The sequence below is a fragment of the Tenrec ecaudatus genome, chromosome 3, assembly GCF_050624435.1.
Source record: "Tenrec ecaudatus isolate mTenEca1 chromosome 3, mTenEca1.hap1, whole genome shotgun sequence".
Lineage (NCBI taxonomy): Eukaryota > Metazoa > Chordata > Mammalia > Afrosoricida > Tenrecidae > Tenrec > Tenrec ecaudatus.
In genome coordinates, this window is record NC_134532.1 from 197,337,537 (window position 1) to 197,362,218 (window position 24,682).

The following is a 24,682-nucleotide window of genomic DNA, read 5'->3' on the forward strand; positions in this document are numbered from 1 at the left end:
CCTGTTCCCTGGGGCAGAGAAATCATCCTGTTGGCCTTTGGACTTTTTCCCTTGCTAGTGTGGTGGCTTAGCATGCACACTTCTTATGATTCGACAACTATGCCAACAGCTATTTCTGTCTTAATTTTTTTTAATCACTTTCCTATCATACCTTCTTGGTCTAAAGATTCTTTGACTTCAAAGACCCCTTGGACTGAGCCTCTGGGTAGCATAAGCTGTTGGTGCTTGGTTTCTAAGTGAAAGGTGGGGGGGTTCAAAGCCATCAGCAGTGACTGGGAAGAGAGGCCAGGCTACCAGGTGCCTTAAAATTCTTACAGCCCAGAAGCCCCTACGGAACGCTGCTTCTGACTGTAGCACACAGGGTTGATGTGGGTCAGAATCTCTTTGGTTTGGGTTTTGACTGCTTGCCAGAGGGGAGAAGTGACGGGGACGAAGCCACCAGGGGATGAAGCCACCAGGGGCTGACGGGGTGGCAATGGCAAGCAGGGCTACAGACGTGGTGATGGCCGGGAGGAGTGAGGAAGGACTCACCACAGAGAGACGCCAAGCCAGAACACCAAACTCACTGCCATCAAGTCAAGGCCGACTCCCAGTGACCCCATAGGACAGGGTGGAACTGCCCCAGTGAGTTCCCGAGACGGTAACTCGTTCCTGTCTTTTTCCAGAGGAGCTGTTGGTGGTTTCCAACTGCCGACCCTGTGGTTCACAGTGTAACCAGGGCTCTCAAAGAGACACGGCAGGGAAGGTGCATTGGCAGGCCGAAGGTCAGAGGTTTCCCAGGTCAAGGATGGCGGGTGGGGGGAGGGGGGGCAAGTGAGAGGAACAGGGAGCTAGCCAGCACGCCCCTGCAGACACCTGCGTAAACCCTTCCCACCTTTCATCCGGATCAGCCACCTGTGACCTGAAGCCTGTGGTTTAGGAAGCCCAGTGCCAGCTCTGGTTCCCGCGGAGAACCTGGTCTGAGGGCTGCCGGGCAGATGCCATCTGTGTTGTCCCTGCAGGGCCAGCGCCCGATGGTAGCCCCAGGCTTTGGAGAGCGGCCTGGGGGTTGGGGGTGGGGGTGGTACTAAGTGCCAAGTGCTTGCCAATCCGTGGACATGAACAATCCTGTAATTTATTCTCTATTTTACTTCTTTTTGCTTCCCCCCCACCAAACCTAAGCCCACTGCCAAGGCGCCTGTTCTGACTCCTAACAAGCCTGGAGGACAGGCAAGAACGGCCCCGCGTGGTATTTCGGAGCCTGTGGGCTTTTACGTGAAGCAGACGGCTACTCCTTTGTCCTGCGGAGAGGCTGGGGGGCTTGAACCCCCGACCTTTTGGGAAGCTGCACAACACCGTTTAGCCTGCTGCTCCACCGGCATGCTGTTTGCCTAAGACGTAATTCCACTGTTGTGTGTTGAAGAAGCGCTCTCTTCATTATCATCTTAAACATTGATTTAAGAGAGCATGCATTGGTGCCTTGTGGTTGCTATTTAAATGCACAGAAGTACAAAGGAGGAAAAAGAACAGCTCATCAGTTTCTGGTGCAGAGAATCATGAGGGTGATTTCGAAGGAAGGAAGTGAGGGAGGAGGAGGAGAGGGGAGGCAGGGAGGGAGGGAGGGTAAAAAAGGAGGGAGGGCCAGAAGGCGTGACACGTATGCAATAGGAAAGTGCGCATCCCCGAAAGATACAATTCATTTCCTTTGGTGCCTCAAGGGCTGCCCAGATCAGCATGCAAATGAGTTAATTTCATGGTTTTTGTTGTTTTTTTTCCAGCCAGTAAATTTGTTGGTGAAGATCCTTCCTTTTAAATTAAAAAGACATTTTCTCCTTTCCCTCTGCACCCCCTCCCCCTTACCCTCCCCCCCCTTCCAAATTTCTTTGGATTATACCTTTCAGAAGTTGAGGATTAAGAGGGCCTTTTCTGCTTGGAGTGCCTGTGCCTCTCCCAGGACTCTGTCTTTCTCCGGAGTTCTGCCCCCGTGCCCGGGCCTGCCCCAAGGCTCCCGCCTCGCCTGGGTTTCCCTCTCTTTCCACCATGAGCCTGTGGAGGGCATTCTGAGGGCATGCTTGTGAACACATGAAACGGAGCAGAAGAGATGATGGCTGGGCTGCTTTCGAACTTGGACAAAGGAAACCAAGAGCCTAATCCCGGAGACTCTGAGTGGGTCTGAGGTGGAGCTGTGGTTAGGCGTTGGGCTGAGAACCTCAAGGTCAGCAGTTCAAAACCCCCAGCCCCTCTGGGGGAGAAAGACCGAGCCTCCTTCTCTTGTAAACAGTGAACAGTCTGGGAAACTCACAAGGGCAGTAATACCTCACCCCATAGGGTCGCTTTGAGTCGGCGGTGAGTGTCTGTTTAACGTTTCGGAACGAGATCGCCAGGACTTGTTTCCAAGGGACTTTGGGGTGGACGCGGGACACTTCCATTGTTCTGCTTCTCAGGCCTGCGTGCTGGCCGCTTGTACCTCCCGGGACTCCCGAAGATTGCCCGTCAGGGGCCGGGCGTGAATGTGGGCACAGGAGATGGGCTCTCCTCCCATGTAGTTTGCTTCTGGATTCATTACACCATCCGTCTCCAGAAGCAAGGCGTGTTATTAGTTACAGATCAGCTACAGGAAAAGGGGAAAAAACACTCCCTATATATGCATATGCGAAACCAGACGGATGACATGAACAGTTCATCCGAGCAGAGTCCCATGTGCCGGTTTGACCGTGTGGCGTGGGCTTGGGCCACCAAGGGCGTTCAGACTGGTGCCGCTTGACCTTTGAACGGCGGTGGTTTTTCTCATGTTCACTCTGGGAGGACATGGTTCCAATTCTTTCTCTGGGAAAATCCTGGCTGGCCATATTTGGGGCGGCGTGAGGACTTGTCATGGGTGAACCAGGAGGCCCTTTCCCTCCGTGGTCAGGTTGGCCATGCAGCGAGTGCAGAGGGTTCCGCCCTGAGAAGCACCCCTCCTTGGCGCTCTGTTTCCTGGCTGCCTGGCTCGCGCTTTCTGGAGTTGCATGCCAGCATCGGCGGCAGCAGGCAGGTTTTCACGGGGAGGTTCCCTGGAGACGGACTCTCTCCTCCTCGGAGCACACCATGCTGGGTTCTGCAGGGCTCACCCGGAACGCAGTCTTCATCATCGCCGTCTGTCAGAGTAGGTGAGGCAGGCTCCAATCATTAACAAAATGCTAGTGTTGCTTGGCTGCACTGAGTGAGCACATATTTAAAAGTAAATATATGAATAGTTATTAGTCGGCTTTATTTTGAGCCGTCCTCGGCGCGCCGCATGCATACTGAGGATGGTGAAGGTTCTTGTGCTGCCTGGTGGCTGGGTGGGACGGGCGTCTTCCCTCACTATGCCAGGGGAAACTTCACAGCGAGATGCCCAGCCTGCTGGTGGGCAGGGGGATGTTCATCCAGATGGGTCCCGGTGGACGGGCAGTGCTGCGTGGCTGCTTCTCACAAAGCTCCTGGAAACTCCCCGGAGTCGCAAACAGAGGGCAGTGGACGGAAAGAAAGCTATGGGATAAGGTGCCCCTAAGGTGTGAGAAAGCATCAGAGGTCTGTGAATGATGGGTGATTATTCATGCAGAAACCAGAAAGCTATGGATCAGAATCTACAATAGCATCCCTTGCCATTTGGGGAAGAGGTTTTCACTGGGATGCTACCCACAAACTCAGCAGTTCAAACCCACCAGGCGACCCTCAGGAGAAAGATGAGGCTTTCTTCTCCTGTCGAGATGGATAGTCGTTCCTACCCCGTCCTGCTGGGGCTGGATGGGCATGCGTGGGTGTTATAGACGGATTGGGGAGCGAGGCGTTTTCTGTAGGTGTATTTTTTGGGGAAGCTGCATAGATGAATGATCCCGTCTGCGAAAGAAGGACCCAGAAAGCACACGCCGGGCGTGTAAATAAATGTGTGAGCTTCTCTATTAAACAAGGTCTGGGGAAGCGGCGGCGTCTGATCTTATTTTCAGAAAAACTGCTCCATTAGACTTTTGACAAGGAGCTGCCATTTTTTGCCACTGTTTTATAAATGAATTTTCCCCGTAGTTGGCGGCAAACGTATCTCCATCCCAAGTTTCTACACAAACAGGTCCTTATTGACTGGACCACGTCCACTCTGTGCGATAGGGCTGTGGTGTGAGCTGGGATTCAGGCTGGTGATGGTTTTGGCTTTTCTGCCCCTGGAAGTTCCCATCTGTGCTTGGTCTGCACTGCTGCCCGTTGGCACTAGACAGATTGTCCTTCATCACAAGTCTGCCTTTGGGGGATGGGCAGCACCATGCTCTCTCTGCGGGCAGTCAGGCATTGTGTCCCAAATCAGCCTGCCACCCACTGGAAAGTGCCGGGGCCATTGGCGCAGGAGGTGGGTGCTGCAAAAGCAGACAGCTGCACGTTATCTGACTCGTAGCGTCGCCTATAGCACAGAGAGGACTGGCCCTGTGAGTTTCCGAGTCTCTTAAGCCTTCCTGGGACTCCTCATCTTTCTTCTGAGGAGTGACTTGGAGTTTAGAACTGCTGACCTTGCATTTAATAACCCAACGCCTCACCGCTAGCTCTGAGTCTGAATCAACTCAATTGCAGTAAGGTGCTTTCTCCAGAGGGATGGTCGATATAGCACAAACATTTTTCATTTCTAGGGGGTACTGAATAATTTTCTTTCTTGAAAGGGAAGTTGGCCGGCCCAATAAGTCTGGGAACCTCTGCTCTAGACTTTCCCGGTCTCTTCCAACCTCAGTGGCCTTGTTCTCCTCGGCATCAACGTCAGCACCCCCTCCCTGCCCCTTGTCCCCTAGGTCGCCTTCTCTGTGTGCACCCCCATGTCCGTGTCTCTCCCGTTTCGATGAGGACCCCACTCAGCGTCCATTAGGAGAGACCTACTCCCACATGAGCCCCTGTGTATTTAACTTGCATCTTCAGAGACCCTGCTTACATAGAAGGTTACACTCACAGGTAGCAGGGCTTAGGGTGCCAACACTTCTGTCTCTCGCTTTTTAAGGGAGTTCAGTTTAATCCAACTCAGATTCCCGCCCACCCCTGAGTTTTTCCTTGTGAAAAGTCTTCTCGGTGCGTTCTTTGGTGGAGATTGTTGAGTCTGAGTTTCTTGGGATCCCCCTGACGTTTTTAGTCGTGTTTTCAAAAGTTGATGAACATAAAGGAAATAAAAGACAGATGTTAGATTTCACCATCTGTGCTGCTGCTGTTGCTGCTGTTGTTGTTGCTGTTAGGTGTGACTGAGTCGATTGTAACCCTATGTACAGCCGCACAAAATGGTTCTTAGGTTTGAGCCCATTGCTGCGGCCACCATGTCCATGCGTCTCCTGGAGGGACTTCCTCTTTTGGCCACCCACCTACTTTACCCAGCATGACGTCCTTCTCCAGGGACTGGTCTCTCCTGACAACACATCCAAAAGTTCAAGAAGCAGAGTCTTGCCATTCTGGCTTCTTGGGAGCCTTCTGGCTGCACTTAACCACCTGTAGGCAGGTAAAATGGTAGTCTGAGGTCAGTTGACCCTGTCTCCTTAGAGTGTAAATAACAACATTGACAATGACTCGGGGTGGTGGGGGCAGCATGTGACCTCCTTAGGCGTCAGTGGGAGGAAAAGACCCCAGAGGAGATTTGTCACCACGTCTGTCTGAGGCCTGGTGGTCACAAAGCAGAGGTGTCAGGCATGTCTCCACCCTCTATCCCCCTATTCTGACACCAACCATCCTGCCAGGATATTGAACTCGCAGACAATGCTCTCCACGATGGGGGCTTCTTAGGGACCTTCAGAGGATCATCAAACATTAGGGGGACAGTTAATGGTCCACAGCAATGCTTTCTCGGCCAGCAGCCAAGTCTCATTTCAGTCCCCAGCCTGCTTCTCAGCCACGGTCCCTCTGCCTCCCTGGGCCAGGAACCTGCCTGTCACTCTGTGTCACAGCCCCACGCTCAGGACCCTGCCCCTCTGTTCTGTCTCGTGGTCTCCTTACCTCTGCCTCTGGTTCTGCTTCCTTACAACCTGCGGAGTGGCACCCAAACTGACCGCTCCCCTCTTTTGGCATGACACACACTCTGTCTGCCTCATCCCACCCTGCCGTTTGGTGAGAGTGACTGTGCCACGGCTAGAACCAACACACCAAGCAATCTCACTTCACCACAAAACCTGTGCCACGCAGCAGGGCAGACTTTGGGGATGGTGCATCTGCAACAGTGCCATGGTGGAATAGGACACAGGCGTTCTTTGACCCGATGAGTCATTAAGGACAGGGACTACTGCAGACAAGACCAGATCTCCAAAGACTTGAGACTTGGGTGACAGGGCTGTAGGTAACAAGCCCGGGCTTAGGGGTTTACCAGGCTCTAGAAGAAAGAGACGGTCATGCAAAACATGCCATCTAGCTTAAAGCAATGGAAAGAAACAGGCTTCTCTCCAGGGTGGCGTAGGGGTTCTGAGCTGGGTTGCTAACCTCAAGGTCAAGCCACTCCGAGGGAGAAAGACGGGGCTTTCTACTCCCGGAAAGAGCGACCGTCTCAGAAACCCACAGGGGCAGGTACTGTGAGTTGGCCTGGACTTGGTGGCAGGGAGTTTGGTTTGGGGCTTGGTGTAGCTGCCCACGGGCAAGCTGGACGGGGTAGGTGAGGCTAAAGGAGCTAGGAATCAAGCCCTTTGGCTCGGCTTTTCTGGCTGCCTCCAGGGACTGTTTCTGAGGTGAAGCCCATTCCTCTCAGAGCGCCCCAGAAGGAAACTGCAGTCCCCATGGGCCTTCTTGGGCCAGGAGCTTTGTAAATTCCTCCCCGGAGATGCTCCCTTGCTATATAAAGCACATGTGTTCCCCAGGGACACCGGGTTGTCAGTGCCAGAGGGGAAAAAAAAAGCTATTTACAGAGTGACAACCTGGCATCCCCAAAGGGTTTAATTTATCTCCCTGGAAGGTGGTATATCTCCCGGCACTGCAGGCCCAGCCCTATCAATAACTCAGACCCTTTAATTGGCTTTCCCCGCTTCTTCCCAGGGCCGCGTCGATCGCGCGGTAATTAATTGTGTGGAGTCTGGATTGTGTTATTTACAGTGCCAAGAAACGCGGACGAATTCATGTTAGAAATCGGTGGGAAGATGTTTGAGACGGCCGTCAAGAGACTCGCCGGCGCGGCCGGGCTCGGTGGAATCTCCTCCGTCATTCCCTCGCTGAGGGGCTCCAGCTGCTGTGGCTTCCACAAAGCATCCTACTACCTCTCCGTCTTTTATGAAACGGGACTAGGTCTCCCCCGGGACCAGCTGCAGGTACCTATGCCCTTTGCAGGGGACAGCGCTCCCTGCCCCCGGCAGGACTGCATGGCTCTAAAAATCCACGCATGGCGATAGACGCCCCAAGTTGTGTGTGTGTGTGTTGGGGGGTCATGACAGGTTCCCCTGCTTTCTGGGACCTGGAAAGGGCATTTATCCCACCCCCTGGACACAGGCTTTCCTCTCGTGGGTCTTTGGTATCTGTTGATGGACTGGGGCTGGGGTAAGGCAGGGGTGACAGGGAGCGGGGCGGATTTTCAGAAAAATGTGGGGGAAGTCTGTTATCTTTCATGTATTTTTCCCAGACTCTCTGAAGCCCCATCCTATTTATAATATTGGATGAGTCAGGTTTGATTCTAGGGCAGTGAGTTTGGTTGTTTGTTTTTATCCTGCCTCAGGGGAGCCTGGTGCTGTAGGGGTTCCTCCGCTGGGCTGTTACCCACCCGCCGCTCCGCAGGAGAAAGAGGGAGCTTTCTCGTCCCTAAAGAGCTGCAGTGTTGGAAACCCACAGGTGCAGTTCTACCCTGCCCTGCAGGGTCCCTGTGAGTCGCCATTGACTTGATGCTCACTGCCACTGAGTCGATTCTGACTCATAGCAACTCTATAGGACAGAGTAGATTTGCCCTTGAGGGTATCTGAGGCTATAAAATCTTTATAGGAGCAGAGAGCCTCATCTTTCCCCCACGGAGCTTCGGCTGGGTTTGAACTACAGACCTTACGGTTAGCAGCGCAATGGGTAACCACTTCATACCAGGGCTCCTTTGAAAGGTCACACTCCGAGCTCTACTGCGCATCCAGGACATCCCCATAAGCCAGAATGGAGTTGGCTTCAGGATGATCTGGTTGGCTTGGGCCTGCTCAGGGGCCCCTGATTCTCAAGGCAGTCCCCATACGAGTGGTCTGGTGTTAGCTCTGTGGCCTGGACCAGTGACCCCACCTCTCTGCATCTCGATGTCCTTGGGTAGGAGAGAATGCCGTTGGGCTGGTCTGCCTTCCACACCCCTCCCAGCGCAAACATTCAGAGAATGCACCTGGGACCCAGGCCTACGATGTAGGCCACCTGGCCGTGATGTAGCTGGTGTAGACAGGGACCCTCCGAGCAGCTGGTGGACACAGGGAGGGATACCTCAGAGAAGTCCAGGGGTGGTGTCGACTTTCAACAGGGAAAGGACAGGGGACCTTACGTGGCCAAAAATGAGGCTCGTTGCCAATGAATCTGCTCTGACTCATGGCGACTCCTTGTACAACAGAGTGACATGCTGCCCGTGCCAGTCCGGGTAGACTAGAAGGGAAAGATTCACAGACAACCCTATGTGTATAAGAAAGAGCTTTATATAAAAGAACAGTTGTATATGGAGAAAACATCGCAGCCCAGTCCAGATCAAGTCCATAAGTCCAATATTAGCCCATATGCCCCATACCAATCTATAAAGTCCTCTTCAGACTCACACAATACCTGCAATGGAAGATCACAGGCCAGTGGGTGGGAAGTCTTGTGGATCCAGTGGTGGTGGAAGCATCTCAGCGCTGGTGTGGGTCTCCACAGGGCCCCTCCAGCTCCAGGACTCTAGCTCCATCAGCGTAGCTCCATGTGTCTTGTCAGCAAGTATATCTCGCAGGGAGAGAGTGTATGTGGTCTCCAGTGAGCTATTTATCTCTGTAGCACCTCCAAGTGAGTTCATCAAGCTGTGACCTGATTGACAGGCTAAACTCCACCCCTTCACGCTCCAGTTGACACCAGTTATGTAACTACCACGCTGCCCATCCTGGCCCACCCTCAGGACCAGTGGGAGGTGACAGTCTGTGGCGGTGGTGGCTCAGGGCTTTGAGTGTCATCCGATCTTGATGGAGCTTCTTCAGCACCCCATGTTCTCTTCGGCATTTTGTTGTTGTTGCTGAGTTGGTCCCAACTCAGAGACTTCCCTGTGGACAACAGAACAAAACACTGCCTGCTTATCTTTGAGTCCACAATTGCACCTTAAAACAAACCAAACCAAACACGTGCTGCCGTGGAGTCACAGCGACCATATAGGATACTGTGGAATTGCCGCAGGGAGTTCCTGAGACTCTCCTGAGGAGCGGCTGGTGGTCTCAAACTATGGACCTTGTGTTTAGCAGTCCAATGCATAACCATTGATCCACCAGGACCCTTTGGTTATACCTTGGGAAGGTACAACCACCGGCCATGGTTAAACCAGTAGAGGTTGGGATGGTTACTGGATTGAAGATTTTATTGTTTGTTTTTTTTTTTTGAAGCATGTCACTATGTTTCTGGTTTGGCTATGCTCATATGTTAAAATGAAAACAAACAAACAAACAAACCCAAACTCACTGCCACTCTGACGGAAAGCGGCCCTATAGGACAGGGTGGAACTGTCCCGGTGGGTTTCTGAGACTGCAGACTGGCTGGTGGTTTTGAACTGCTGGCCTTGCAGTTAGTAGTCCAACGGGTCATCCCTGCACCCCAGCATTCCCTGAGTTCTATGTACGGGGACTAACTTACACCCAAAGCTGCCTAGAAGGAGTTGTTGGGATGGAGGGGACTACCCGTATCTTAAATCCTTTTATGAAGAGAAAGGCCGACCACGGATCGAGGTCCTCCCACAGGGTGTGGATCCAAATCACTCAGAGCCAGCCCTCCTTTGGCGCTTACACTCTCCCCCTTGCCAAAGGAGCCCTGGTGGCATCGTGGTTACACGATGGGCTGAGATCTGCAAGGTCCGAAGTTCAAAGCCCATTTCCCAAAGTAAGGGCGGGGTGGGGAGAATAGATTTTGGTGCAGATGTGGGCCAGCTGGCCTTCCCGTGTTAGGATTTTCACATCCTTATCTACTATCTCATGAATTTTGGGTCTCTTTCTTCCTAACAGGGCATGTTGTATAGTTTGGTTGGAGGGCAGGGTAGTGAGAGGCTGTCGTCCATGAACCTGGGCTACAAACACTACCAGGGCATTGACAGCTATCCCTTGGACTGGGAGCTCGCCTACGCCTACTACAGCAGCATCGCCATGAAGACGCCCCGGGACCAGCACACGCTACAAGGGGACCAGGTAGGAGAGCGGTGCAGGAGAGCCTTTCCTGAGCTGTCTGTCTTCTCAGGTGTGTGCACCTGTGGCTGACTTGCCTCTTAACCTTAAAAGGACATGCATCACCCAAGTGGGAGGAAGCCTTTCTTGGGCCCTCCGTGGGTGGTCCCTTGGTTATCCAGCCGAGGGTGGGTATGGTTCTGTGTGCATGAGAGGCTTGGCATGAGTGGGTTCTCTGTAATGAGAACAGTAGGTTTGATTTTGCAAAAAGGCAAAAAAGTATCGACAGCAAAATCCTAAGCCTCTTGCCTTTTCTCCAAGAGCCTGTGAGGGGACGGGGCCACCCCCCCCGAGATGCTAAGGGGAAGAGGGCAGGTGTTGCGCCCCATGGGGGCAGGGAGCCAACTGCTTCTCACACTTGATAAAGGGCCACTGGGGCCTGAGTTACACAGACGCCAGCTCCTCGCCCAGCCACTGCTGGGTGCCTTGAGGGACATCTGTCCCTGTCACCTGGACCCTGCTGACCTAGTGCTCCCACAGGGCTGGCAGGCTGTCATGTTGGAAGATTCCATCCGATCCGGATCAAGGACTGGACCAGAGGCACAAACTCCGGCCTCTGACTTAACAGGCTCTCAAATCAGAGGGCCTCACTGCAGGTGCCAAAGCCACCATTGGCTTCCTCCTGATCCTCCACACCTCCACCCCCAAAAGGTTCCTGTGTTATTCCATCACCAACCAATGGTTTGCTTCCGGACTTCATTTGAGGACGGGAGTGCTGAGATCTATGTCAGAGGGGAATTACTAGGGGGATGCAAATGGCCAGTATGCTCGGCTGCTAACCAAAAGGCCAGAGACATCTCATAAAAATCTCTAGTGACCTACTGTGAAAATTCCCATGCCCAACTCACTGCCACCGACTTGATTCTGACTCACGGTGACACTGTGGATAGAGTAGAACTGCCCCCTGGGTGTCGCCAAGACTCTTGAGTCTCTACGAAAGCAGAAAGCCTCATCTTTCTCCCACGGAGCAGCCGGTGGGTTTGAACTGCAGACCTGGTGGTTAACAGCCCAACCCTTATGCGACAGCGCCACCGACAGCTGCTTAGTAAAGGCGATAAACCAAGACCAAGCTCACTGTTATTGAGTTGATGCCGACTCATAGAGACCCTGTAGAATGGGGTAGAACTGCCCCTGTGAACTTCCAAGACTGTAACTGTTTATGGGAGTAGAAAGCGGTCTTTCTCCCGAGGAGTGGCTGGTGGTTTTGAACTTGTGGATCTTGTAGATCTCAGTCCATCATGTAACCACGAAGCCACCAGGGCTCCTTTGGTAAGGGGGGGACAGTGTAAGCATCAAAGGAGAGCTGCCTCTGGGTAATTCGGATCCACACCCTGTGGGAGGACCTCGATCCGTGGTCGGACTTTCTCTTCATAAAAGGATTTAAGATACGGGTAGCCCTCTCCATCCCAACAACTTCTAAGTTGCTTCTAAATTGCTCGGGGTGTTTTTTTCCCTTTGGATTTCATTATTATTGATTAGTAAAATAGAGAGTCATTGAAAAAGAGGCAGCCCCTCAACAGGACAGTCGGACACAGTGGCTGCAGCAGCAGGCTCACGTAGAGCCACGATTGTGAGTGGGACACCGGACCGGGTGGGGCTTCCTTCTGTTGGATGCTGAGTGGGAACAGACTTCAAGCCTCCTAATAAGCAAGAGGATGTCTTTGTAAATCGTAGCATTGAACATCTGAAAATGATGATATTCACAAATTACGCACTGCCGCCTTGCCAGAGGACCTACTGCGAAGGACTGAAAACAAAACAAAACGGGAGCAAACCTGCTGCCACCTGCTCGCTCTGGCTCATAGCCACCACCGCGGTACAGGGTTTCGTCGTCTGTAAATCTTTACAGGCGCATTTGTCTCATTGTTCTCGCTCAGAGTGACTGGTGGGTTTGAACCCCTGACCCTGTGATTTAGCTTCCCAATGCGTTCCACACAGGGCCACCAGGGCTTCATATTACTAATGTTGGGACATATTGAAAAGCAAACAAAAAAAAAAAAACAAGAAAGAGGCCATTCTACGTGCAGTTCTGCGTATCTGGAATACAGTGGAAGCCAGGGGACAGAGTGGAAGCGCCCCCGTGAGTCTCGAAGGCTGTAAAGCATGACAAGAGCTGAGAGCCATGGCTCTCTCCTCTGGAGCAGGTGGGGTTTTCGAATGGCTGAGCTTATGGTGTCGGGCCAGCGTATCACCCACTGCACCTAGTCCATGCAAATGCTAAACCAAACCAGAGCCAGTGCCGGCCCAACGTGGCCCTAAAGCACAGGGCAGAACTGCCCCCGTGAGTTTCCGAGACTGTAACTCTTTACGGGAGTAGAAAGCGTCATCTTCACCCTCGGAGAGGCTGGTGGTTCTGAACAGCTAACCCTGCCGTTGGCAACCCAATGCATAACCACTATGCCACCAGGCTCCCTCGTCCTTACCAAGAGTCAGTGATTTCTCCTTTTCCCAGTCAAAGGACCGACAGTCACGGTCTTAGCCCCGGGGGCTTGTACGGCCCCCACTGTGAGTGCGGAGCTCTGCGTGTTGTCACTGTTGTTGGGCGTCATTGAGTTGGTTCCAACTCATAGCAAACCTTCTTCGTACCACGGCCAAAGGAGCGCCAGTCCTGCACCGTCCTCCCAGTGGTTGTCATGTTTGAACCCATTGTGGCGGCCGCCAGGCTGATCCATTTCGTCCAAGGTCTTCCTCTTTTTAAATTATTTTTAACACCTCTGTGTAGACAACAGGTCCTTGTCCCATGTGGGGGAGCAGACAGATGTCCTCAACAGTCAGCATTATGTTAGTGACTGTGTCTGGGTGCTTGGCCCTCATCTTTATCCTAAGCTCTTCATTCTCTGCCAATGTCCGTGTCCAGGCAGCCTGGGGACAGGCATGACCAGGCCACGGCCATTGAATCTTAGACTGAGTGGCTAGCCGGGCACCGGCCCACCATCACCCCAACCCCCCACCCCGTCTGGTCTGTCCTGGATCACAGTTAGAAATCAACAGTGCAGAAAGCCTGCCTCTCCTGTGATGACCGGGGCTGGGTGGTGTCCGGAAAGGGACATGCTGATGGCCCAAGAGCAGCGAAGAAGTAAACCACACCGAGATCTATGCCGTCGCTGGGGAAACCTCGGACAGAGCTGTGGAACCAGCCAGAGGCCGCCTGCCACCGCATCCTAAATCCCGCAGAAAACAAGGATTCTTCCCGAATACACTTGCATGCCTCTTGTCCATTTCCAAATGGTTGGTGACTACAAGAAAAGTCGGATGTGCAAATATTGACCTCCGGTGGACAGGGGTTCATTTCTTAATTGATGAAGTTATGGAGCAAAACCAAACCCTTGTCTGGGACCAGGCGCGCAGCCCCCCCTTCTCTGGTCTTGCGACGCAGCTGCATGGGTTAGCGCCGACCTAGCTGGATGCTACGCTTTAAAGGAGTTGCATGCGGCAGGCATTAGCCGGGGGAAATGGTGGGTTGCTAACGAGTCCCTTTTCTTCTGAAGATTTGGCATCTGGAATGTTACGATTATGAAAGCCAACGCGTAATTGGTCAGAACCCGGGGAGATGAACGGGGAAGCTCCATCCTGCAGCTGAGAAGCCGGTGCGGGCTGATACACGTGGGAGAGCCGCGTCGGAGCTCGTTTTCATAAGGACGAGTAATTAATGGCTTCTGGAGAGTTTAAGCAGGTGCCCCGTGTTGGTTTAAACGTCCTTTTTTTTGAGAAACCTATTAATCCACCAGCAGCACGTAACCAATGAGAAGAGCCGGGAAGCCGGCCCCCTAATTAGCAAACCAAAAGGCCCATCCAGAAGGCCTTTCTGGGTTCTTGTTCATTGCGCCCTCATGTCGCTGACGGCTGGCATCCTTTCATCTCCCTTATTAGGAATCTCATTCCATATCATCTCTCCCCAAGATCTGGTCCAAACGAAAGAGGACGGCAAGATTTTTTTTTTTTAGCTTATATGTGTTCTGTGGCTTAATTGAAAATGAGTTCCCCTCACTGCCTCCACCCTTTGATAGCTGGTTCCTTGAGGTTTGTTCCCCAGCCTCCGCATTCTTCTCCTTATGTACCTCTGGAAGAGAGGCGGGGTTCTCATTCAGACCACTGGTCTCACACACTCTTCACTTGCTTTCCGTGCGGGAGATCCGGTTTGATTCCTGGGCGGCGTACCTCTGGCACAGCCCCCTACCATCTGGCTGTGGAGCCTGGCATGCTGCTACGGTGCAGAACAGGTTTCTGAGGAGTTTCCAGACAAAGGGAGACTCGCAAGAAATGCCTGGCATGCTACTTTAGAGAATCAGCCCGTGAACATCACAACCGTCTGATCCACAGCCTTTGTATTTATTTGTTGTTGCTGAGATGCCACTGAGTTAGTTCCGACTCGTAAGGACCCTATCTGCATACAACAGTGCGGGAACCATCGAACGGGAAGCGTGTCTACGGATGAATCCTCGATTCTCACATAGGAAGAAGACTGGCAGGCTGGATTTCTGGGGTGGAGGGAGGCCTTCACCCGTGTGAGTTGGAGGTGAGGCCCGATCACATTCTCCTAATTAATATCCACCCCCCACACACATACACACATCCTCCCATCACAGTGCTACCTTGATTGCTGTGTTGTAGACAGCTTCATCTATAGGAGCAGACAGGTGCTATTGCTCCCAAGTCTCTGAAGACAGCCACTGCCCCTTACCTGCCCCAGGCAGTGTTGTGAGGTTACTCTTCCTACATACTCAGGAACCTTTAGGGTTAGGGCACAGCCACTTTGTTACCTGCGTGGTTACCTGTAGCTAGAGGGGCTTGCGCGCCCCCTGAGTGAGTGTATATAAACTCTGGTTGGAAATCTCTCTCTGTGTGTGGATCTGGCTCCCGAAGTCTTACTGGACCCAGAGGTGAGCATTAGTATGCCTTATCTGGCCTGATGCCTCTTTAATTTTACCCCTCAATTGCACAACCACCCCCGGACCTGTTTGATTGTTGGGGTCTGGAACCCCACACAACACAACAAAACACTCCCTGGGCCTGTCCCCGTGCTCACAATTCTCGTGTTCGAACCCATTGATGCAGCCACTGTGCATGATGCCCTTTCCCGAGGTCTGCTCTCTCCTGGTGGCATGCTCAGAGGACGTGAGACAAAGCCACTGCCAAGGAGCATCGGGCTGCGCATCTTCCAGGGCAGCTTGGCTTTGTTCTTTTGGCAGTGCGTGGCATTTTCACGGACCCGGTGACCCCAGGGTCTGGCGCTCAGTCAGTGTCTCCGTAGTTCCAGGCCAGGATAGAAATGGCTTGCTTCTACGGCGCTCTTTGGCGTGCCCAGTGTCCCACCGCCGGCAGCAAGTCCTCAAATCGCTTGGCTGCGAATCCTGCCCCTTCAGCATTCACATGTATGTGTACCTCACCAACACATGGCATCTCACATCCGGAGACCTTGTGTGCCCGGCTCCATGGCCTTCCATCATGACAGCCTATAGTGCCCAGTCTTACCTTCATACCCTCAAAGGCCCCGATTTCAACCAATGGGAGCGAAACACTATAGCTAGTCTGTAAGAGACCAGCTCCCAGTGGGGTGTCTGGCAGGCCCAGAAGGAGGTGAAATTACAGGTTCTCTTGCCACACTGGTTCCTGAGCTCCCAGGAGAGCTGGCCCTGCCCTTAGATATCCCGACTAGAGCTAGCACTAGAGGAAATTCTTCACACGCGCTTTCAATCGATCTGTACACAAACCTGGGCCAGCATGAGTACACTTCCCATTTTACAGGCAGATAAGGCACAGAGACACAAGGGCACTTGTCCAAAGCCACACAGCAAATGAGTCGGAGAGCCTAGATTTGAACCAAGGTCTTCCCAAGGCTTTGCAGGATCAACAAGAATGCCTGCAGTAGTAGGTGGCCTAGATGCAGAAACCGAGGCACAGATCAGTGCACCGGCCCGCAACCCACAGCTTGCTAGTGGAGAGTTTGAAATCAGGTCCTGCTGGTTGGATTTGAGAGCTCTTGCTCACTCTGAATCGCCCCGCTCCAGGACAATGATCCAAGCTGGTTGGTCCCACCCTAGGGAGAGACAGTTAGGTCCAGGGACAGGAATGCAAAAGACAAAAGCTTTTTTCTCCCTATTAGCCAGGAAAGCTGTGTGCTTTGGCTCAGATACATCAAGCCCTTCACAGGGTTCTGAGGCGTGGATGAAGAGTGGAGATCCAGAACCAGCCTGCCTGGGTTTGACCCCTAAATTTAAAGAACTAAATAGATGACCTTGGGCCAGGTACTTAACTTCTCTGAGACTCACTCTTCCTATTCAAAAAAGGGGTACTGATGAGGAAACTAAGCCCCTGCTGGGAGGAACTTTGTTATGCTTCACACTCAGGTGCCTTGCTATGGAGAGGGAAGTGAGGGTGGAAATAGTCTTCAGTCAAAACACCCAAACCCTCCAGCTGAGCACCAACAAGCCTCCCACAGCTAGACCCCCATCAGGGCAGCTCAGGCCCAGCCTAACTCCAGGCTGGTCACCGAGCACAGTGACCCTAGAGTCCCTGGTCACACACTTATAAAAGGAGCGATCCAGATAAGTGGCTTGTGTGCAGACATGATTGGGGGATCTTCTTTGGAGAAGGGGACATTGTAGTGAGTGGGGCAGGGTCTTGTCTCGAGTCACACCACCCAGAAGCCAAAGGCCAACTTCACAGAGGTGACCTCGGGTTCCTTGTTTCTCCCTCTGAGCTTCATTTTCTTTTCCTAGAACTGGAGGGTGGTAGTCTTTGGGCCCCAGTCCTGTGAGGATTAAATGGGAAAAGCAACCATGCCAAGCATCTGGCCCAGAGTGGTTGTGAGGTGCTGTCCCCTGAGTCTCACCCTTAGCAACCCCACTGGCTGCAACAGTGAAGCACTGGCTGGTCCCTCACCATCCTCTGAGCCATTGTTCCCATGCCTGAGCCCGTGGTTCCAGCCACTGTGTTAATCTATCTCGTCGGGGACCTTCCTCTCCACTGCTCCTCTACTTTACCAAGCGTGATGCCCTTCTCCAAGGACTGGTCTCTCCTGGCAACGTGTGCAAAGTATGTGAGACAAGGTCTTGCCCTCCTTGCTTCTAAGGAGCATTCTGGCTGTACTTCCTCCGAAGGCAGAGTCGTGTGATCTTCTATCACTCCGTGGTACTTCCAGTATTCTTCCCCAGCACAAAACCCAAATGCTGGTCCTTCTTGTTCATTGTCCGGCTGTCACGTGTGTATGAGGCGAGTGGCAGTGCTGCGGCTTGGTTAGGGGCACCTTAGGCCTCAAAGTGACAGCTCTACTTGAACACCTAAAGCCGTCTTGTGCAGCAGATCTGCCCAGCGCAGTACCTCGTTTGGTCCTTGACTGCCGTATCCTTGAGTTGATCGTGAATCCAAGTAAAATAAAATCCCTGACGACGTCCATCTCGTCTCCATTTATCACGAAGCTGTCTTTTGGAGTCCAGTTTTGGGGCTCACTGCCTTCCTTATGCTTGCGGTTAATCCATGTATAGCTGTATTCTTAGAACTCCGTAAGTCGGTATTTCAAGTCCTCTTCACTTCTGCCAGTGGCTCAGAGTAGGTTTACTTGTGGTAATTGGTATTCTTCTTCTTCTAAGAGCTGATGTCCGTTGGCAGGCTTCCAGCAGAAACTGATTCCCCGCTGGGTTCAGATCCTGGACCAGTCTTTAAGTACAGGTCCCTTCTAAGGCTCTACACGTGTCTCCACCCCTGTTGTTGTTCAGACAGTCCACTGCCATCTGGTCAACTGTGACTCACAGTGAAAACTAACTGCCCCTGTGAATTTCGGAGGCTGCAAATCTCAGCCGGAGCAGGAAGCCTCCCCCTCGAAATGCTGACCGTGTGGTTAGCAGCCCAACACGTAACCTACTACTCCACCGGGCTGCTTGCTATTGTTGCTAGTTGCTGGCATGTGGACTCCCACTCCTGGCACCCCTGCCTGTGCAGAGGACAACGGCCCGTAGGGCTCTTAGGGTTCCGACCAGGCCTCTGGGTAAGCTCAAACTGCCAACCTTCCAGCCAGTGGTGGAGTGCTTAAGTGTTTGCACCACCCACTGGGGACTGTCAGCCCCCTGTCTCAGTTATCGAGTGCCTACGGTAACAGAAATGCCTCCGTGGATGGCTTTGACGGACAGAAATTGATCTCTCACTGTTCAGGCGGCAACAAGCCCAAATTTAGGGTGCCAGCTCTTGGGGAAGGTTCCTCTCTCTGTAGGCTCATAGTTTAAGGAAAAGGTCTCAAAAAAAGAAAAGAAAAAGGTCTCTTGTCCCCTTTCAGCTCCGAGGGCCCCACAGTCCTTGGCAATCTCCTTGTGTCTTGCCATCAGTCTTCCCGGGGTCTAGGAGGCTCCCAGCCCAGGGACCCTGGGACCAAAGGCCACATTCTGCTCCCAGCTGTTCTTTCTTGTTGTCAGTAGCCCTTTGTCTCTAGTCCCTTCTTTCTCCTTCGGTCTTCAGGAAGATCAAAGGTGACATGGGCCACACAGCAGGGAAAACCCACCTTCCTTGGGATCGGGGCAGGGGCCTAGGTAAGATGCTGCATCCCGCCCCTGACGCAGTCACATCGGATGGGGGCTGGCTGGTGCACTTGAATCCAACCATAGTGACCCCAGTGGGGCAACAGAAGGAAACACCGTGGCCGGTCCTGCGGCGTCCTCACAATCGTTCCTGTGTGTCAGCTCGTTGTCCCAGCTATGGGGTCAGCCCATGTCGCTGAGGGTCCTTTGCTTTGTCGCTGCCCCTCCACTTTATCAAGCATGATATCCGCTCCATGGAACTCCCTGACCACCGAGAATTGTGGTCTGGCCACTCTGATATGTACTGGGGGGAAATAACCATTCTGTCCCTGGTCCCCCCTGACGACTTTGGCTTTACAGGGCCTCTGGCCACATAGTCATGGGGGGAGGAGGCAGCTCTGAGAATCCTACCAGCTGAGGCTGGTTCTCAGGGCTCCCATGGTGAACAAACAAACAGGGTCAGGAGGGAAATCAGGCCTGCTTGCATTCTCTGAGGCTCCTTCCCCACCATCCGGATCCAATTCTTTCACCATCTGCGCTGGGCCTGGGCGCCTCCCCCACTTCCCCCCCCCCCCGCCGTGCACTACCCCCTAGACCCCTCAAGGCATTGCTCGACTCTCACATGTGAGGGGACCAGTGAAACAGTGAGCCTGGCTTTCCGAGAAACACCCCAAATGGACACACCAAAACGAGCCTTATTTTCTTCAAAGGACGCGGGCACCTGGGAGGCTGTGTGCAAATTCAAACGTTTGCAAGTTCCCCCTTGGGGATTGTCCTCTGGGCTGCCGCAGGCACGTTCTGGCCCAGCCCCTTGGAGAGTTCTGGCTCTGTACTTCCTTGAGCAGATTTTAATTATAATTTTTTTTTGAAAATTGCCAAAAGTCATTTGAAGCTGTGAAATAAAAGGGGTTAGTGATGCAAAATAATAAGAACACTCTGGGGTAACATTAAAAAATTACAGTTATCCTTAGAGAAATATTGATTTGCCTTTTCTTTGTTGTTGTTGTTGTTGTTTTAAAAATCATTTTATTGTGGCAATTTGCCTTTTTGGATGCCGGGTATGTAATCTGACTCCAGAGTCAGCCACCCAAAGTGGACTACAGCCAAGTGTAAGCCCTAGAAGTAGATGTGGGATCTATTAGGGCCCTGCTCCCACAAAGCAAAAACTTTGCACGGAATAAATACTCGTGTGGATGTGTGAGGTCTGTTTAAAAGGCGTTTGAGCTGCCTACAAGATCGACGTGTTTCAGCTATTAATTTCAAGCTTCAACGAATCATTTCCACGGTTCCTATCATTTTGGGTTGAGTCAATACTGGTTTAAGAATAGATACTGCCATGCCTTTGGCATGTCCATATGACCTGGGCATTTCCTCTCCTCCTTTCCCTCCCTTCATTCCTGTGTTAGACCGGGTTGATTAGAGAAGAAAATCCAGTAACACTCGTATATGTATAAGAAAAGGCTTTATGTCAAGAAGTAATTGTATATCCGGAAAACCTCCCAGTCCAGTCCCACTCCAGTCCATAAGTCTGATACTAGTCCATAACTCCCTCTGGAGACTCACGCAGCCACATGCAATGATGCAGAATGCTGGAAGATCACAGGCCGGTGGGTGCAAAGTCTTGTGAATCCAATGGTGGTAGAAGCATCACAGTACTCAGGCAGGTCTCAGCGTGACTCTCCAACAGGAAGGTGAAGGCAGAGTGTGGGGTGGGTGTGGGGTGGGTGTTCCCAGGACCCTCCTTTTAGGAAGGCCACACCTACAAGGAGGCGCCATCAGACTAGGACCCGATTGACAGGCTAGACTCCACCCCTACACTTTTATTATCAAGTTGACACAAAATCACGTAACTGCGCTTCCTTCATTCCTTTTCTCTTCCAGGCGTACGTTGAAATGATCCGACTGAAAGATGATGAAATACTCAAGGTACAAACCAAAGAAGATGGAGACGTCTTTATGTGGTTGAAACACGAAGCCACCCGCGGCAATGCGGCGGCTCAGGTGAGAAGCACACAGCTCAGCTTCCCAGGCCATCAGCCATCATAGACCAGGCATGCTGTTGTGGTAGAGGGCCGGGTTGGCTCAACCCAGTAAAACTCTTATGTTCCCTGCAAGCAGCCAGAGTTCGATCCTAACCAGTGCACTGTATGCACCGCCAGCAGCTGTCTGTCCGTGGAGGCGTCTGTGTTGCTTTAAAGCTGAACAGATGCTAAGAAGAAAGGACTGGTGATGTTCTTCTGGAAATCTGCCCATACAAGAAACATAGATCACAGCCACCTGAGCTGTCACTGAGCTGGGGGAGGGGGCAGGGCAGGATGTGTCTTACTCCTTCACTCGGGGTCACTGTGGTCAAAGTCTAGTCCGTGGCAGCCAGCATGCAGTAACATGCTCTCAGAAAACTCCCTGCCATGTATTACTCAAACCTGTAGGTCAGCAGAGACCTGCCGCTGTGGGTGTCCAAGATCGTGACCTTTTCCGGGAGTAGAAAGCCTCCTCTTTATCCCAAAGTGCTTTTGAACTGCGAACCTTGTGGTTAGCAGCCCATGGCCTTGAAGCAACCCTAGTAGTTGATTTCTCGCTCACCCTCCGATGTGGCCTGGCATGGCCTCACAGGCCTTACAGGCCAAGTTCTCCAAGCCTCTGCCCAGAAATGGCACAGAGCATCTCTCCCCTGGTCTTGGCCAAAGCCAGCCACAAGAGGTCATTGGCTTTGATTTTCCACATTGAAGGTTTGTGGAGACCCTGCATCTAGGAAGAGTATCCATGCCATCTTTCCCAGGGCTGTGGTCACTTCCTGGTCCTGTGTCACCTGGAGGCCATTCTCACAGGACTTCAGGCTTCCTCAGAATGCCATCACATGCTCTCACCATGACCCACCTGTCAGCTTGTCCTGTGGTGGCGCTGTGATGCTGGAAGCTAGGCCACTGGTAGTTCAAATGCCAGCACAGGTGTTTCCAGAGCTTCCCGAATAAGAACGGGATCAAAGCCAAAACCAAACCCATTGCCAGGGAGTTGATTCCCACTTGCAGTGACCCTACACAGTGTTTCCGAGCACGGAAATCTTACCGGGAGCAGGGGGGCTTCCCTTCTCCCGCACAGCAGTTGGTGGGTGGTTAGCAGTTCAGTGCTTTCCCAACACCGCACCACTGGAGAGCTTTACGAACAGATTAGGAGCAAGAAATAGGCTGTGTGCTTCTGAGGACTAGCCACTGGTAAGGATGCTCTCAAGAGGAAGGCAGCCCCAGAATTGGAAGAGGGCTTATTAAGAGCTTACGAGATGCAGATGGCACAGCCTTGTTTGCTGAAAGTTCATGGAAGTCAAAGACTGCAGGCTTCACGATGGACTGAAGCTCAATGGAAAGAAGAAGACAAAAACCCTCAGAACTGGACAAATTCACAGCATCATGCTAAACAGTAAAAGTTGAAGTTGTTGTGGATTTCATTTGACACGGATTCACAGTCAACATTCGTAGAAGTAGCAGTCAGGAAATCAAACGCTGCCTTGCACGGAGCACCCTGCAGCGCAAGACTTCTTTAAAGTGTTGAAGACTTAAGATGCACCTGGCCTCATAGGCATGTAAAACGTGGACAGTGGATTAAGAAGATCAGAGTAGAATCGATGCATTTGAAATCTGGTGTTGGGGAAGAGTACTGAAAGTCCCGTGGCATGCCGAAGAACAAGCAGGTCTTTCTAGAAAGACTTATACAGCCAGAATGCTCCTTGGAGTGAGGATGATGAGGCTTGGTCTCATGTGCTTTGGCCATGTTATCAGGAGCGACTAGTCCCTGACAAAGGACCTCATTGGTGGGAAAGTAGTGGGGCAGAAACAAAGAGGAAGACCTTTGACCAGATGGATCCAGATGGTGGCTCAACTCTGGGCTTCAACATGAGAACAATTGCGAGGCTGGTGCACGACCAGGCAGTGTTTTAGGCTCTTACACATAGAGGATCTGGGGTGGAACTCGGCGGCACTTAAAAGCAACAGAATGCCATCAGTTAAGGCCGTCGTGTAGAAAGGCGCTCAAACAATGACCGAGGAAGAACTGCCTGCTCTGAGTGCAATTGACCTTAAGATGTGAACACAGAGTGTTATTGATGGGCCACCACTCCAAATGAGAAGAAACAGCTGCCAGCATCCATTCATCATCAGAATGTGGAATGTTCAAAGCGTGAAGCTAGGAAAATTGGAAATCTGGAAGTCAGAAATGAAATGGAACACGTGAAGATTGATATCAGCGTTAGTGAGCAGAACGGGACTGGTATTGACCACTTTGAATCACATCATCTTATGGTTCACTATGTTGGCAATGACAAGTTCAAGGGGAATGGCATTGCGTCCATTCTGGAAAAGACCCTTTCAAGATCTGTCCTAAAAGGACTATGCTGTCTGTGATAGAACAATAGCTATTTGCATAAAAGAATCTCCAGCTAATAGAACTATTACTCACATTTATGTGCCAACCACTTAGGCCAATGAAGAAAGAATCGAGGAATTCCACCAACTTCTTGAGTCTGAAATGAATCAAACATGCAATCAGGATGCATTGTTAATTTTAATTATTGGCAACTGGAATGTGAAAGTTGGAGACAAAGAGGAAGCATCCGTAGTTGGAAAAAACGGCCTTGGTGATAGAAATGAAGCTGATGATTGCCTCATAAATTTTCCCAGATCACGAGTTCTTCAATGCAAAACACTTTCTTTTTCAATAACATAAATAGTGACTATACATGGAGACCTAGCCAGATGAAATCCACAAGAATCCAATTGGCTCTCTCTGGACAGGAACAAGAGAAGCTCAGTAGCAACAGCCCAAACAAGGCTCGGGGCCAACTGTGGACAATGGTCGTCTATCGGCTGCTCCTAGAGAAGTTAGGGGTGAATCTGGAGACAATGAATACACTTCCATGAGCATAAAAACACGACCTGGAGTATATCCCACCTACATTTGGAGGCCATCGCAAGAACAGATTTGATGCATTGAACACTAAGACAGCAAGGACATCTTACATGAAGAAAGCAAGAGGCCATTCAAAGTGTAGAAAAGAAATAACCGATCTGTGTTGGAAGAAGAGCCAGAACACTCCGTAGAAACCAGAATGGGGAAACTGTCCTGGGTCCTTTGGACTCGTGAAGAGAGACCCGTCTTCTGGAGAAGGGCGTCGTACTTGGTAAAATGGAGGGGCGGCGAAAAAGAGCAAGACCCTTGATGAGATGAATTGAGTGCACCAGAGCACTCAAACCAAAGAGTCCCGAAGATGTCACGGGACTGGGCAGTGTTTGCTTCTGCTGGGCATAAGGTCATGGTGAGTTGGAACCAACTCGATGGCACTTACCACCACCACCAAATGACACACTTAACAAACCAACTGCCATCAAATCAATCCCAATTCATAGGACAGGGTAGAACTGCCCCTGTGGGTTTCTGAGATTGTAAATCTTTACGGGAGTAGAAAGCCGTGTCTTTCTCCAGCACAGTAGCTGGTGGTTTTGAACCACTGACCTTGTAGTTAGCACCCCAGTGTGTAACCGCTACACCACCAGGGCTCCTTTTAATGGACTATAAATATCATTTGTGTATGTTTTGGGAAACCAGAAAATTCTCGTGTTAGTTATAGTGATAACCACATTCTTAGTGGTCTGGAACTGAACCTCTGAAGTCACACACACACACGACATCTCCATCTTCAGTTAAGGATTTACATTTGTGCAAGGTCACCTTCAGTGTTTCCGCCTCCACTTGGAAGCTGTCTACATTTCCCTTGGTTGCTGTAACAGAAATACCCGATCTGGGGTGGCGGTGGTGTTAGGTGTCACGGAGCTGGCTCCAACCTCTAGCGGCCTTCTA

The 24,682-nt window shown here is 51.8% G+C and overlaps 1 protein-coding gene across 1 annotated transcript in view; it reads left to right on the forward strand.

Annotated features, from left to right (window-relative positions):
* SEL1L3 (SEL1L family member 3) overlaps positions 1 to 24,682 on the forward strand; it is a 142,200-nt gene that overhangs the window by 59,462 nt on the left and 58,056 nt on the right. Inside the window, exons 9-11 of the mRNA XM_075545010.1 lie at positions 7,030 to 7,241; positions 10,113 to 10,292; positions 20,717 to 20,836. Coding sequence (XP_075401125.1) covers positions 7,030 to 7,241; positions 10,113 to 10,292; positions 20,717 to 20,836 — 512 coding nt within the window. The remainder of the gene's footprint in view (positions 1 to 7,029; positions 7,242 to 10,112; positions 10,293 to 20,716; positions 20,837 to 24,682) is intronic.